Genomic DNA, 16,412 nt, shown 5'->3' on the forward strand with positions numbered 1-16,412 from the left:
CTCCGACTCGAGATCAAACAGGAACAATTCCACTAGAAGGCCAAGGATGATTGTCTATGCCAGTATGCCACCGCCAGACAATTTCGCCACCGCTGCTGACCTAACTCCAGAACATGAACGACCTCTAGACCGCTGAATAGAAGCTTGTCAATGCCAAAATTGTAGTGCACCCGACCCGACCCAACAACTAAAACGTAAAACAAAACCTAGAAAGTAATTTATTGCTGAAAAACAAACCAAAAGAAACTAAACCCAAATAAAAAATGTAAAAAATAAACATAAAACAACTTGGACCGGACCCAAACAGTGGGCCCAAACCCAAGCATAATTCCGAGAGCATAGGCTGTTCGTGTCACCATGCCGCCATCTCGCATGCATAGACCCCGTCGTCCCACCACCGGCGAGATACCCGTCGCACCGAGCAGGTGTCGACCATCCCTCCGTCCGTCCTTCAACCCCATCACGCTTGCAAGAATCATCTCCCCTCCCAACCCTCTCCACCCCTTGCCACACAGCGGTTCCAAGCAAGATCGAAGCATGCCCAAACCAGATCGGAACAATCCGATCCGATAGCAGCACTGCAGATCCCCACCTCGCCGCCACTGACTCGTCGCCACCAGCCAACCTCCCCTCCCCCCGTCTGCACTCCAATCTTGGGGAGATCGAAACCCACCAGCCACCGTCCCACCGTCTGCACGCGAACCTGACGGAGCCTCCCCGCGATCTGGACAACATCACCAACACCATGCAGCCTTCCCTTCGATTGGAATTATTCAAGGGACATCCACATCCGGACACTGGGTCCACGATAACACGTCCGACGACGACGCCAGGAGGGCGTGCCGCCGGACGAGAATTTGATTTCTTAGTCGACTGCAGAGGCGGCTCTCTCTAGGTTTTTTTTCTTCTGTTTAGTTAAGCCTTCATTGGCAAACTTAGTTAGGGTTTTGATATATATATATATAAAGGCCTGCTCACTTAAGAGACAGTTTTTAAGGGACTGTGAGTAGAGGTGGCAAACGGGCCTCTAAGCATGAGCACGGCACCATTAAAAGCGGCCCGGCACTGCCCAAACCCGTTAGTGGCCTGGCACGACCCGAGCACGTTAGAATAACGGGCCGGGTTGGGCCCAGGAATATTAGCCCATTGGCCTGGTCCGGCCCGAACACGATATTAGACATCCTTATTTAAAATCTCATGATAATTCCACCAATGCTATTTCTTTTATGTTGTCAAAATAATGAAAAAAAAATATTATATCCTTATTTTGACATTAAGTATTTTTTCTAAATATTAAATATATGTTTATGAATAAAGACTAATCTCATAATAATACAACTATGGAATGAAAGAAAGAATAATATGATACTAAATCTTCATTATATTAATAAAGATTAATCTCACAATAATATACTAAAAGCAATATATTTTGAGTTATTTTTTTTTCTTTCTTTGTTTCTTGTAGTGGAATATAAAAAATTATTAGAAAACTAATCTTAAAAAGCTAAGACTGAGAAAATATTGTAGAACTTAATTTATTTGAATTTTCTAAATAGTTAAATAAAATTATTTTTTATTTATTCAAATTAAGATTTTTAAATTGTGCTTTATAGTGGATAGGCACGAGCACGGCCCGTTTATTGACCCGACACGATATGAGCTCGATCCATGGGCCGGATCAGGCTTAGTGTTTAAGTAAATGGGCCAGCACGAGCCCCGCACGATAATAAATGGGCCGGCCCAAGCACGACTAGGCCCGCTTAAAAAATGGGTCTTTCCCGTTTGCCACATCTAACTGTAAGGGATAAATAAATCTGACGGCTAAAAATAAATGCACAGTTTTTAGTTGTTATAATTTCTGCTTTTATATCTAATACATGTGGTTAAGATGCATTTGTTCCTCACAGTCCCTTAAAACTGTTCCTTAGGTGAGCAGATATATATATATATATATATATATATATATATATTGGGCAATTGAGCTATATTATTCCAAAGAAGAAAGTTTACTCATCCAAATAATCGTATTTCAACGATCCAATCTCAATATATACTCAATACATATTTAAACAAGCATTGACCGAGCGTAGCATGTATTTATCATTAAAGTACTAATTAGATATTTACGTTTTCTTTTTCCTACAATAGAGTATGTAGCTAAATATTTGCAAAATTTCTTAAACAGACTCAGTTATGCATTAAAATTGGTAAGAAAATTGTAAAGAGCTAAGCATACGGTAGTCAATGATCGAATTGCTTAGGAGAGGCTAGGATAATGGTAAGTAAACAATCTAAATCCATGAATCCAAGTATATGTGTACCTCTATAGCATAAAAATGAAGCTGCAAAAAGTGAAGATAGGATTGATCGTGGAACAGAATAATGAGTACGGCAAGCTCCATACTTTGAATTCTCCTTTAAAGTAGTCTCCCACTCTATTGAGGTTAAGGCCATACATATGTCATCAAATAAGTCAGCAATAATGCTATTCCCAATGATATAGGATAATGAAAACGAAGATGTTATCGTGTTGTAACCAAGAAAAAAAAAGATGTTATCGTGTCACGTCCCATCCCCCAACCAAATGGGGCAGAAAGATATTTTGAAACATTTTAAGTTTTCACACAAGGGAAATAATTGCTTCTATAATTGTTGTCACATGAGAAGGTTCTGGAGTTCTCTTTAATTGTTTCAACAACGAATGAGTGATTTGTTTGGTGACTGAGAGTTCAAGATTTTTTTTTTTTTTCATTTTTGTGGCTGGTGTTTGGTGTACGAAGTTTGAAAGGTAACACACTAAAACCACTCCAACTCTGGTTATTTTAGCCGTGGTTGACTGTTTACATCAATATTATATACGCCACATGACATGAAGATATAGAAGAACTTAACACTGTAACAGTTCTTCTATGTGTTAAACTATGGGCTCATCCAGTTTGTGTGTATCATGTACATAGTAACATAGGTACACATTGAAGTGATTGAACCTTAAACTAACAATAAGGAATGATACACAATTCTACATTCTACATTCTACATTCTACATACATTATATTCTATATAATTAGTGCAGTTTATTCAGATAAATTAAATTTGTTGACCAAATAGTAACATTATAGATGCAATATTAAACAAATAACATTTAAACATTAACTGAGTAAAACCTCTCAACCTTAAAAATTATGATATTAATGCCGTCAAAAAATTACATATGGTTTGCGGACACACTACACAGAGACGCTTAAACTCTAACCTCAAATTATCGAGTTCCGGGAACCCTCCATTTTGTCCCTTTTTAAGGGAGAACCCAGAAACCTCTATAAGTTTCTAAGCAAAACCCATGTAGCCCATAATACCCGCCACAAATCCAAAACCAGCGTCCACCCCAACAAGACGCAATCCGCCACGTAATACCGCCAATCCTAACTCTGTGGCCGTTGGGAATTCGCAAGCCAATTTCCATGATCTCATTTCACTTTCACTTTTTTCTCATCACAGTGATCACACTCCTATAAAGTCTTCAAATTGCCTTCTCTGTTTTCCCAAGAGACAAATCTCGCAAACAGTTTTGCCTAATTCAGTTTCACTTCCTCTTGTTCCTTCAAACCCTCCATTAATTTGATAGCAAGCTTTCGACTCGTGCTGCAATCAATGGCTGCTTCAATCTCAACAACCATCGGAGCTGTTAACAGAGCACCGGTACTGTGGGATTTTCCCGCCCTTTTTGTAACCAACCCAACTTTAATTTCCTTTGATTTCGTCAATTAAACTCACCAATTTGAAACATTTATACCCTTTTCTCATTGTTTTCATTTTCTCTCTTGACGTACTTTTGGGTCTGATACATTGATATTTTGCCAATTTGGTACAACAAACTTTCTTGCAAGTTTCTATTTTCGACCCTTTTAGGTTGTGATACTGGTTTTCCATGTTCTGGGTCCTTGATTTCTTAAATTTTGAGGCTTTATTGGTTATTGGTGCAGTTGAAGTTGAATGGGTCAGGTGCTTCATCTTCATTTCCGAGTTCTGCTTTCTTAGGCAAGAATTTGAGCTCCAAAGTCACCCAAAGAAGGACTGCATCTCGGAATTTCAAAGTTGCTGCAGAATACGATGAGGAAAAGCAGACCTCAAAGGACAGATGGGGAGGACTTGCTTTCGACACTTCAGATGATCAGCAGGACATCACCAGAGGAAAGGGAATGGTGGACACTCTGTTCCAAGCTCCAACTGGTAGTGGGACTCACCATGCCATCATGAGCTCCTACGATTACATCAGCACTGGTCTTCGCCAGTAAGTACTTGATCAGGTTTTAAACATGTGAAGGACGCCAACTTTCTTGATTTTGATCCATTTAAGTCAATTGGTGCTTTTGAAATTTGTTTCAGGTACAGTTTGGATAACGTTATGGATGGCTTCTACATTGCTCCAGCTTTCATGGATAAGCTTGTTGTTCACATTACTAAGAACTTCTTGAACCTGCCAAACATCAAGGTTGGTCAATTTTTTTTGGATCTTGATCCAAATTTGTTTGGTTTGGTTTCAAATGTAGCTAAATTGTTTGGGATACTTATAATTGCCGTGACAGGTTCCTCTTATTTTGGGTGTTTGGGGAGGCAAAGGTCAAGGAAAGTCATTCCAGTGTGAGCTTGTTTTTGCCAAGATGGGAATCAAGTATGCAAATTTTCAGCGCGTCTTTCTTTCTTCTGCTTCCTTGCCTATGAACTTGTTTACTGTTTAGGATCAACTAAGTTGGAATTTAATGACTAATTTATAGTTACTAAACCATGTTATAATGAATATGAATACTCAGCCCTATTATGATGAGTGCTGGAGAACTGGAGAGTGGAAATGCAGGGGAGCCAGCAAAACTGATCAGGCAAAGGTATCGTGAAGCAGCAGACATCATCAGCAAGGGCAAAATGTGCTGCCTCTTCATTAATGATTTGGATGCAGGAGCTGGAAGACTTGGTGGAACTACTCAATACACCGTCAACAATCAAATGGTGAATGCTACCCTTATGAACATTGCAGACAATCCGACCAATGTCCAACTCCCTGGTATGTACAACAAGCAGGAGAATCCCCGTGTTCCCATTATAGTCACCGGAAATGACTTCTCCACATTGTATGCCCCTCTCATCCGAGATGGACGTATGGAGAAATTCTACTGGGCGCCTACTCGTGAAGACCGAATTGGTGTCTGCACAGGAATTTTCAAGACTGATAATATTCCTACTGATGACATTGTCAAGCTTGTTGACACCTTCCCTGGTCAGTCAATTGGTAAGTTTTGCCCACTCTTTGACACAAATTGGTACACGAGGCATCACATAACAAACCACAAACAAGAGATTGATATCATTGTGTTTGCATGTAGACTTCTTCGGTGCCCTCAGGGCAAGAATTTATGATGATGAAGTGAGGAAGTGGGTTGCAAGTGTTGGAGTAGAAGGTGTTGGGAAGAGGCTTGTTAACTCAAAAGAAGGACCTCCAACTTTCAATCAGCCAAAGATGACACTTGAGAAGCTCCTCGAGTATGGAAACATGCTTGTGCAAGAGCAGGAGAATGTGAAGAGAGTCCAACTGTCTGACAGATACTTGAAAGAGGCAGCTCTCGGAGACGCCAATGACGATGCCATCAAGAGTGGCAACTTCTATGGTTAGGCTCTTCATCCTAAAGGCCTTGATGATAGGGCTGCATCTGGCTTTAGGATTTATAGAGGAACAACAAACTGAGGAAAAAGTATTAAAGCCTTTAATAATTGTTTGGATGCAGGCAATGCAGCTCAACAGATTAAACTTCCTGTCCCTGAAGGCTGTACTGATCCATCTGCTGCAAACTTCGATCCCACAGCTAGGAGTGACGACGGAAGCTGCCTATACCAATTTTAGAGTTGTAATGTAGGGATTTAGCATATACTAGAATGAATGTGCAGCCATTCTCATGCTTCAAGTCAGCAGTACATGTGTTCAGCCCCAATACATGTCCGTTAATCTGTAAGGTAAAGATTTCTGAGTAAAATATATCAGAGTGATGAAAATTAGTCAAATACCATAAACATATAGAAGTGTGCAACTAAATTCTGCTAGTCCTACACCAGTGTGTACCAAAAACAGCAACATGAAAATCTAATGGAGATGCCCATGCTTCACAGTTCACATTTTCAAAGAGGTCCTAGGTTCAACCAGAGGACTTCTCCTGATGCCAATCATTCAGTAGTTGAGTGGTTTGCTCTTGTTAGTCTGAACAACTCAGGTCTATTGGGATCAGGATGAATTGCTGGGCCCTTGCCTATTAAAAATTAATTCATCAAACTACAAGATCAACATAAAATGTAGAATAATACTGTAGTGGTGTGTGTATTATAAATCCAATATGCAACCCGATCAATTACAGCCAACCAGAAAAGAAAAACAAAACAAACACAGACAATACTGTCATCTGTAAGGCCCATATGAAATATTATGCGATCAGTTATGAGGAAAGTAGGCACATGATGAAGTCCAATTGTGTCTGAAACTCTGAATAAACGTACCGGTGTCTGTTTTATGATGAAGCCGGTGCGATCTACCAACCCATTATCCCCATGGTTTTGTACCTTATAGCAGTTGGAAATGTCCTAATGTGTCTCCCAATAGAACCAAATGTGCTGTGCCCTGTGCCACAAAACAAAAGCTACAGAAAATTGGGTCTGAACAATTGTCTTAGCAGGGCAAGTGGGTTTTGTTTTAATCCGCCATTCGTTTCTAGCGTCTAAGACATGCACATCTGCAGATTCCTTGATATTTAATCTGGAGAAAACTTTAATGCATGTAGGTGGTATTATTGGACATGTCCCTTTTCATAAAGCGAGCATGGAATCATTGCATTTTTCCATCAAGTCTATTAGGCACATGAGAATAAAAATAAAAACTCGCCAAAAAAGATTAGGCAAGCATTGTAAAATAAGCTCTCATCTGGAATTAGATTATGATATAAGCTCTCATTTAGAAAAGGAAATCAATAAATTTTTTACACAAGCTCATCATCATGGCATGCGCATGACAAGAATTGAAGCGAAATCTATATCATCATATTCCACAGGATCTGTTTATAGACAGCATATGAGGTTACTCGGTTTTGTTAATACCGAAAGAATGAAGTTTGGCCATAAAAATGATTTAGTGATTAAACAAACAAGCACGGTTTTGTTTCTATAACCTAAAGTTTTGTCCCCAAGTCTAGTTACAACCCCAGCCCACATTTTTCTAGTATAAACTGGGATAGTGGGTTTGAACTTTGTACTCCTTCACCTACAATCAAGTTAGAAAAGCATAATGACTAAATAAATTGTTTAGTGCTAGCATTGAAGCCTGTTCCCCTCGGCATTTTAAGAATTAGGATTCCTATCAACTTGGTACTAAACAATTAGCATTGAAGTTTCTTGACAAGCTAAACTTTCAACAGTTGAGGGTTAAGTTTGGTCTAACCCTCAGCCCACTCAGTATGCACGCTACCTAACCTTTTTTTTTTTCTGGATAACATTCTACTTCAACAAGGATTGCCCACCAAATTTCAATGGATAGTGAAGGAAGGAAAAAGGCAAAACAATCAGTGAACAGTGAAGTTTACCTGTTTTTATTATGAGGGGGTCAAAATCCAAAGAGCAAAGAAGAAGAAGACAATTCACATAAAACGTCATTAGTAAGTCGATTGGCTCACCAAATAAAAGGGACAAACTTGTAACTATGCGAATTCTGACGTTGGAGTCCATCTTCTACTACTTCTAGAGCTCTCTACCTGCACAACATATTCCTTATACAGAAACTTCCAGTAATTCATAGGCTGCTTTTTGTCACTCTCTCACTTTATCTTTCGTATATGATGGCCCATGTGCTCAATTAGTGAGTGTCCTCAATTGACTACATTCTTCATTGCTCTAACAAACACACTTTCATTCTTTTCAGATTCAACAAAAACCATCTATACCATGCTTAGACTTTCCTCATAGGACAGCCCAGAATTCCAATCCCACCAACCTCGTTCAAATCCTTCCTTGGTTTCTGCAACTGTGTGGATCCAAATGCTTTGAAGGTTGCACCTGACATGGCAGATCCTCTGATATTGTTCTGTGTTCTTCTTCTGCTCTCAATACCAGTTTCATCTCAGGTCAGTGAGCTCTTCTATCCTGGTTTTAAACATGTGGGCACCAACCTAACCTTGGAAGGAATAGCAGAATTTGAAAACGATCTTGGCATTCTCAAACTGACCAATGACACCAGCAGATTATTGGGTCATGCTTTTTACACTTCCCCAATTCGATTCAAAAACTCCACAAATGGCAAAGCCTTCTCTTTCTCCACCTCATTTGCTTTCGCTATAGTTCCTGAGTATCCAAAGCTCGGCGGCCACGGCTTTGCATTCACAATCGCCCCATCGAAGGATCTCAATTCTCTGCCTAGTCAATATCTAGGTCTCTTCAATGGCAGCGATATTGGCAACTCCTCCACACACATCTTTGCAATCGAATTCGACACAGTTCAAGACTTTGAATTTGGAGATATCAATGACAATCATGTAGGGATCGACCTCAACAGCTTGAAATCAAACGCCTCAGCTGAAGCGGCATATTACACAGATGCTACAACCAAACAAAACTTCAACCTCAAGAGTGGGAAAGCAATCCAAGCCTGGATAGACTATGATTCAGCTCAAAATGTAATCAATGTCACAATCTCACCACGCTCTTCCAAACCCAAAACCCCACTTATTTCTTTCCATGTAGATCTCTCCCCGATTTTCGAAGAGTTCATGTATGTTGGGTTCTCAGCTTCAACAGGTCTGCTTGCCAGCTCCCACTACGTTCTGGGCTGGAGCTTCAAGATTGATGGACAGTCCCAACCCCTTCATCTGGCCTCTCTTCCTAAAATTCCAATACCCAGAAAAGATCACACAGCTCTGAAAATCGGAGTCTCAGTCGCAGCCATTGCTCTCACTCTATCTGTAATCTCCATATCCATCTACTTATTCATCAGGAAGCTGAAGAACGCCGAGCCAATGGAGTCATGGGAGCTCGAGCTTGGCCCACACAGATACTCCTACCAAGAACTGAAAAAAGCCACAAAAGGGTTCAGAGGAAAAGAGCTCCTCGGCGAAGGCGGGTTCGGCCAAGTGTTCAAAGGAACACTCCCCATTTCCAAAACACTAGTAGCCGTCAAGCGAATCTCGAACGATTCGAAACAGGGCCTAAGGGAATTCGTTGCGGAAATCGCAAGCATAGGTAGGCTCCGGCATAGAAATCTAGTCCAATTACTGGGATGGTGTCGCCGAAGAGGCGACCTAATGCTTGTCTATGATTACATGCAAAATGGAAGCTTGGATGCTTATTTGTTTGATGAGCCGAAATGGGTGTTGAGTTGGGAACAGAGGTTTGGGATTATAAAGGGGATTGCTTCTGCGCTTCATTATCTACACGAAGGGTTTGAGCAGGTTGTGGTTCACAGAGATGTCAAGGCCAGCAATGTGTTGCTGGATAGTGAAATGAATGGGAGGCTCGGGGATTTTGGGTTGGCGAGGCTGCATGAACACGGGTCGAACTCGAATACGACTCGGGTCGTGGGTACGCTCGGGTATTTGGCTCCGGAGTTGCCGAGAACCGGGAAGGCGAGTACGGGTTCGGATGTGTATGCGTTTGGCGCGCTTTTGCTGGAGGTGGTATGCGGGCGGAGGCCCATTGAGCCCAACGCGAAGCCCGGCGAGTTGGTTTTGGTAGACTGGGTTTGGAATAGGTATAAAGAGGGGAAGGTACTTGAGGTGGTGGATCCCAGGCTTGATGGGGTTTATAATGAGCGGGAGGTGGTTATGGTGGTGAAGTTGGGGTTGATATGTTCGGCCCATGGGCCGAGGGCCAGGCCCAATATGAGGCTGGTGGTGAGGTATTTGGACGGGGAGGTTGAGATTCCGGAGGAGGTGAGACCGCCGAGTGGGTCCCATGTGGCCGGGTTTGATGACTTTGTGAGCTCGTTTGCGTCGTCTTCTTCGTTTGATAGGATGAGCTGCTACTCTAATAAAGAGATGGATGCTAGTTTTGCTTCTCTTTCTACTTCTCCTCTCTATCTTCTTCATGGGCAAACTAGATAGAATTTGATCAGAATTTTTTTTTCTTTATCCGTTTTTGTGTTTGTGGTTTCTTTTATGGGGTTTTGTTGATGAAATACTGTTTGAAATCACTGGAGTGAAAGTTTACATGCAAATATTTGTACCCAAGGTCCTAAGGAACATAAGTATAGAGTTTGGTTTCAACAATTACACCTTCCATCCTTTAAACCCTTGAGAAACAATAATGAAGTTTTTAGTAGATGGTAAATTATTCACTACATCATTCTCGAGTTATAGCGATGGCATGTTTTGGATTGCTTAATACAAATGTGTGTTGCTAGTTAAAACTCAATATGAGTTTGATGATTTTGTTTACTACCTTTCAGAGCATGGGCTGATCTAGATATAGGGGTGGGAGGACTCAAGCCCTCCCCAAACTTTTGGGTTGAAAAAAAAAAAAAAACTTATATATATATTTGTATGTATGTTTGTTTGACGAAACCCACTCGAACTCCTGAATTATCAAAGTCAAACTCCTCTCTGGCTCTCCCATTCTCTCATTCCATCACAAACTCTTATTCTTCGTCTTCTTTTTCTTCTTCCCAAAAAGGCCTAAATTCCAGACTAAATTCAATCATTGAACACTTGAGCTCTTAGGTTTTTATCTTCCCGCTCCATTCCCACACTTATGTATAATTGTACTAAAAAAAAATTTTGGACTTCGCCCAAAGAGACACATAACTACGTAGCCCACCCCATTTTTAGATCCTAGATCCGCCACTGTTTCACAGATAAGACTTTTTCTGGACTTAAGCGTGTAAGTTACACTTTGATGTATAAATATGTGCAGAATATATTGTTGTTTGTTTTTCACCATATTTACAACCTTCCTAACATACTCATCACAAATGACCTAGCTTAACGTATTAAATTATTTTTTGCTAGTGTTGAATTTTTATGATTTAGATTTGAAAGAGCAAGAACTTAGGGTTAAGTTGAAGCTTCTTGATATAAGAATGTTTGATGCAGTTTTTGATTTGTTTGAGGTGTGCTATTCTGGAGCATTTTCCCTCTTCAGTTTGCTCGAGCTAAAATTTCGATGGCATCCTGTTTCAGTTGTAAAATGAAATTCATACTTGATATAATGTAAGAATTGTTGGGATGAGTGTGACAATGGCAGTCCAACCCTTGACTCCAAGAGTCCAAGTGTTAATTATGTCCACTCAATATGTTCTTCTCGAATGTTGGCTGCGTTGATTTTTTGGCTAGTAGGATCCGATGACTTGGAAGCATATGCAAAGACTAAATGAAGGGTCTCATAGTTCGCAAAGAGCCAAAGACTAGTGACTAATACATGACATTGACTACGTGGGATAGAATTAAGAACAGTAGCTAGCCATATTTTTCCAATCCCACCAACCTCGTTCAAACCCTTCCTTGGTTTCTGCAACTGTGTGGATCCAAATACTTTGAAGGTTGCACCTGACATGGCAGATCCTCTGATATTGTTCTGTGCTCTTCTTCTGTTCTCAATACCAGTTTCATCTCAGGTCAATGAGCTCTTCTTTCGTGGTTTTAAACATGTGGGCACTAACCTAACCTTTACAGGGATAGCAGAGTTTGAAAATCTTGGCATTCTCAAATTGACCAATGACACTAGCAGATTATTGGGTAGTCATGCTTTTTACACTTTCCCAATTCGATTAAAAAACTCCACAAATGGCAAAGCCTTCTCTTTCTCCACCTCATTTGCTTTCACTATAGTTCCTGAGTATCCAAAGCTCGGTGGCCATGGCGTTGCTTTCACAATGGCCCCATTGAAGGATATCAATTCTCTGCATGCCTAGTCAATATCTAGGTCTCTTCAATGGCAGTGATATTGGCAACTCCTCCACACACATCTGTGCAATCGAATTCGACACAGTTCAAGACTTGGAATTTGGAGATATCAATGACAATCATGTAGGGATCGACCTCAACAGCTTGAAATCAAACGCCTCAGCTGAAGCTGCATATTACACAGATGCTACAACCAAACAAAACTTCAACCTCAAGAGTGGGAAAGCAATCCAAGCCTGGATAGACTATGATTCAGCTCAAAATGTAATCAATGTCACAATTTCACCACTCTCTTCCAAACCCAAAACCCCACTTATTTCTTTCCATGTAGATCTCTCCCGGATTTTCGAAGAGTTTATGTATGTTGGGTTCTCAGCTATGATGCACTGACACGGGTACGGGGTACGGGGTGCGATACGATACGATACGTGGATATTTTTTTTTTCAAAAAAACAGGATACGATACGTTTTGGACACATTTATAAAATAATATGTAATATATATATATATATATATATATATATATATATAGTGTTAATAAATATATTTGATGAATATTGCATATAAAATGATGGAATTGCAATGAAACAAGCAATTGAAAGACATAATATTCAAATAATCAAACAAAACATAAGTCAAATGATCAAATTACTTAACAAATAGTTCAAGCAACATAAATTAAAACTAAGTTCAAGCACAAACAAGCTTCCAAAACTTGCACAACTTCAATCAACTTCATCCTCATCATCAAAGATTACACCCTCCAATTCCGGTTTATCAAGAGAGAGGTTGGCAACCTCAAGAATGCCTCCATAAACTACAATTGCATCGCTCATCTTCCTAAACAGGTAAGAATAACAATAAAAACGATAAATAGATGGTTGCTGCAATGCTGCCAAGACTTAATTAAACATTCATGTAACAGAATTATAACTAGATGGTTGCTGCAATGCTGCCAAGACTTAACTTAATTTATCATTCATGTAATTGAATTATAAATAGATGGTTGCTGCCAACTTGCCAAGACTTAATTCACCATTCGTGTAATCGTGTATTCCATTAATAACAAACCATACTCCAAGATGTGATATAAGGATAATTCATACTCCAAGATATGATATAAGGATAATTCATACTCCAAGATATGATATAAGGATAATTCATACTCCAAAACGTAATTGATTCCATGATTCCAAACCTACTAGCCTACTCACTATAATTGATAAAAGATGTTGGACAAATCTGAACATACCTTTAATAATAGCCCACAGAAGCGATAGAACAACCTTCGACTCTTCAAGCTTCAACCCTTCAACCCACACTCCCACAGATCAGCTTCAACCTTCAAGGCTTTCAATTCAGAACATACCCATCCTCATCGTTTGTTCTATGACAAAGCCGCGAGGCGTGAAGAAGCAACGAATAGAGATGCGAAGATAGTCTTCAGAGAACTCGACCTTTAAGGCTTCAACCTTCAAGCCTTCAACCCACAGATATTAAAGCTTCAAGCTTTCAAACTGAACATACCCACTAGCTTCAAGCTTACTCAGTGATTACCCACTGATCTGAACATACCCAGTGATTACCCACAGAGAGGGACGAAGCAACGAATAGAGAGGGACGCGGGACGCAGCGAAGAAGCGAAGAGAGAAGAGAGAACTGAATCTGATCGAAGCTCAGTGCGGCTTCGTGTGGATCAGGTTTAAATTGATAGGAAATTATCCAAAATACCCCAAAACGTATCCAAAAGTATGTCAAACCGTATCCAACACGTATCAACAAAGTCAACTGATGCTACATAGTCAATGATACGTTTTGAAGGTCTTAGATACGTACCTAGTGCGTATCGTACCCGTATCCATATCCGATACGGATACGATACACCATAGTCAGATTTTTGAAGTATCCATGCTTCATAGGTTCTCAGGTTCAACAGATCTGCTTGCCAGCTCCCACTACATTCTGGGTTAGAGCTTCAAGATTGATGGACAGTCCCATCCCCTTCATCTGACCTCTCTTCCTAAATTCCAATATCCAGAAAAGATCACACAGCTCTGAAAATCGGAGTCTCAATCGCAGCCATTGCTCTCACTCTATCTGTAATCTCCATATCCATCTACTTATTCATCAGGAAGCTGAAGAACGACGAGCCAATTGAGTCATGGGAGCTCGAGCTCGGCCCACACAGATACTCCCACCACCAAGAACTGAAAAAAGCCACAAAAGGGTTCAGAGGAAAAGTGCTCCTCGGCGAAGGCGGGTTCGGCCAAGTGTTCAAAGGAACACTCCCCAATTCCAAAACACTAGTAGCCGTCAAGTGAATCTCGAACGATTTGAAACAGGACCTAAGGGAATTCGTGGCCGAAATCGCAAGCATAGGTAGGCTCTGGCATAGAAATCTTGTCCAATTACTGGGATGGTGTCGCCGACGAGGCGACCTAATGCTTGTCTATGATTACATGGAAAATGGAAGCTTGGATGCTTATTTGTTTGATGAGCCGAAATGGGTGTTGAGTTGGGAACAGAGGTTTGGGATTATAAAGGGGATCGCTTCAGCGCTTCATTATCTACACGAAGGGTTTGAACAGGTTGTGGTTAACAGAGATGTCAAGGCCAGCAATGTGTTGCTGGATAGTGAAATGAATGGGAAGCTTGGGGATTTTGGGTTGGCGAGGCTACATGAACACGGGTCGAACTCGAATACGACTCGGGTCGTGGGGCTTGTCTCTGGCCTGCGTTCAGCACTGAGTAACAAGGCTTAAAGAGTATCATATGTTCAATGGCGGAACCTTATAGGGGCGGGTATGGGCCCTGCCCCCCCTCCCCCTAACGTGTTCACATTTTCTTAACAGGGTATATATTAAATATATGAAGTCTACATATTTGTACCTTTGTGGCCCAACCAATTTTTTAACTATCAGTTTTCAAACTTCTCATCTGTTTTGTTCTTTATTTAATTAAGTTTTCCTACTTCTAGGCTTTACTTTTCGGATAGTACTTGGCTGACCAGGTGTGGTTAGCACCTCCTGACTAGGTTTTGGGTACTCTTCTAAGTGTCTTACACGTGTCCCTCTTTTTTTTCTTTTTCAACATTTTTCTACCTTTATCTGTTGTCCATAATTATCAAGCTTGCGATGTAAAATCCTAAAGCATAGACCTAGCCTTCAACATGCCATATTTCACCTAACGATATCATGTCTAAACGGTTACTTTCGAGGCGGAATCACTGTTGTTCTAGGCTTTTTGGATCGTCAATCTTAGCTTGAAACTAGTAAACAGATAAATTGCAGTATTCAAAATTTAAACAACTATTTTCAGACTGCATATTGGGCTTCATATAGAACTTATTTATTAAACATGATTACAGAAATTCAGAGCCTCATTCTCAGGTAAACAGCTAAGAAGTTGTTTAGCTATCCATAAGAATGATTACAGTTACTTACTTGTAATGAAAGCACACTTCACACTACGACAGGAAGGAAAGAGCACACTGCTATTCTGGCTTTCTTAGAGAATTTGATTCTTCTCTATTTTCTGATCTAGGAATTTTTCGAATGCCTTCCTAAAGAAGCTAAAGCTCCTTATATAGGGAGCGGAACTCAAATTACAATTCAAAACAACAAAATGTACAGAACGACTCAGTGATTTCCTGCTTTCTTGAGTGCTCCTGCTGGTGGAGGTCGGACGGGGTAAAAGCAGGTTCCTTAAGTGAAATGTTTTTCACCTGTCTTTTTGAAAAGCAAAAGCAACTTTTGGGAAAATTCCAAAAGTACTTTCGGTGCTTTCTACACCTGCTGCTTCATATGTTCTCGTCTGTTTATGAATTGTGACCAAAGACAAACGAGTCGTTGTCGGCCTGGGCCATACGAGCAGTTGTTGCATTGTCTTCGACATCTGTATCAACATACATTTTATAGTGGTTGTCTGTTTCAAGCCTTTCAATCCACTGTAAGCACGCCAGTGTCGAATCTATCTCTTTTCTGGTGAGAGATAGGAACAGGTCACTGCTGACTACGTCAGGATGATCGTAAGCAGTGATTATAGTTTTTTCTCCTGCTGCTAGGAAGGTATTGTTGATATCTTCATAGATGATCTTTTTGATATATTCCAGAGCCATGGCTTTCATCCATGGGATGCTTGAGTTTGGCTGGCCATTGTATCCAACACAGGCAAGTTGAAGATATTTTCTTTGAATTATTCTCACATAATGATATGGAGAAATATACTCTGGAGGAGTGGATCTAAACTTCAGACGAAGCATGCAGTCATTTTTTCTAATATTTTTGACTGTGTTGACAATGATATGGGGCAAGCCTTTGAGATCATCATTTGTTTTAGTCCACAGATTATGGACAAAATCATTTTCAACAAGCCAAAGCTTGTGTTCTTGAGGATGTTCACTTTGAACATTGACTAAGTATCTTCCAACATATGGTCCTGCAATAATAAAGAGGGTTGGAGGGATACGATTCTCAGAATTATGACTTCCGATCA

At 40.4% G+C, this 16,412-nt stretch overlaps 2 protein-coding genes and 1 pseudogene across 2 annotated transcripts; all 3 read left to right on the top strand.

Moving 5' to 3' along the window:
- Positions 1-3,427: 3,427 nt before the first annotated feature.
- On the top strand, positions 3,428-6,051 carry LOC112191415 (ribulose bisphosphate carboxylase/oxygenase activase, chloroplastic). The gene is made up of 7 exons (XM_024330759.2): positions 3,428-3,699; positions 3,984-4,291; positions 4,387-4,492; positions 4,587-4,672; positions 4,812-5,284; positions 5,379-5,660; positions 5,778-6,051. The coding sequence occupies exons 1-7, from the start codon at positions 3,652-3,654 to the stop codon at positions 5,891-5,893; spliced, it is 1,419 nt and encodes a 472-aa protein (XP_024186527.1). The 5' UTR covers positions 3,428-3,651; the 3' UTR covers positions 5,894-6,051.
- Positions 6,052-7,743: 1,692 nt separating this feature from the next.
- LOC112191739 (L-type lectin-domain containing receptor kinase S.4) lies at positions 7,744-10,426 on the top strand. The gene has a single exon (XM_024331141.2). The coding sequence runs from the start codon at positions 8,088-8,090 to the stop codon at positions 10,119-10,121; it is 2,034 nt and encodes a 677-aa protein (XP_024186909.1). The 5' UTR covers positions 7,744-8,087; the 3' UTR covers positions 10,122-10,426.
- Positions 10,427-11,566: 1,140 nt separating this feature from the next.
- On the top strand, positions 11,567-14,680 carry LOC112194131 (annotated as a pseudogene).
- The last annotated feature ends 1,732 nt before the right edge of the window (positions 14,681-16,412 follow it).

This window comes from Rosa chinensis, chromosome 3 (genome assembly GCF_002994745.2).
Source record: "Rosa chinensis cultivar Old Blush chromosome 3, RchiOBHm-V2, whole genome shotgun sequence".
NCBI lineage: Eukaryota > Viridiplantae > Streptophyta > Magnoliopsida > Rosales > Rosaceae > Rosa > Rosa chinensis.

Bases quoted from the DNA above. Each gene is read 5' to 3' on its own strand.
- LOC112191415 (XM_024330759.2), top strand. From the start codon at position 3,652: ATGGCTGCTTCAATCTCAACAACCATCGGAGCTGTTAACAGAGCACCG. The intron at 4,493-4,586 runs GTTGGTCAATTT...TTGCCGTGACAG, and splicing joins TGAACCTGCCAAACATCAAG to GTTCCTCTTATTTTGGGTGT. The intron at 4,673-4,811 runs GTATGCAAATTT...ATGAATACTCAG, and splicing joins TTTGCCAAGATGGGAATCAA to CCCTATTATGATGAGTGCTG.
- LOC112191739 (XM_024331141.2), top strand. From the start codon at position 8,088: ATGGCAGATCCTCTGATATTGTTCTGTGTTCTTCTTCTGCTCTCAATA.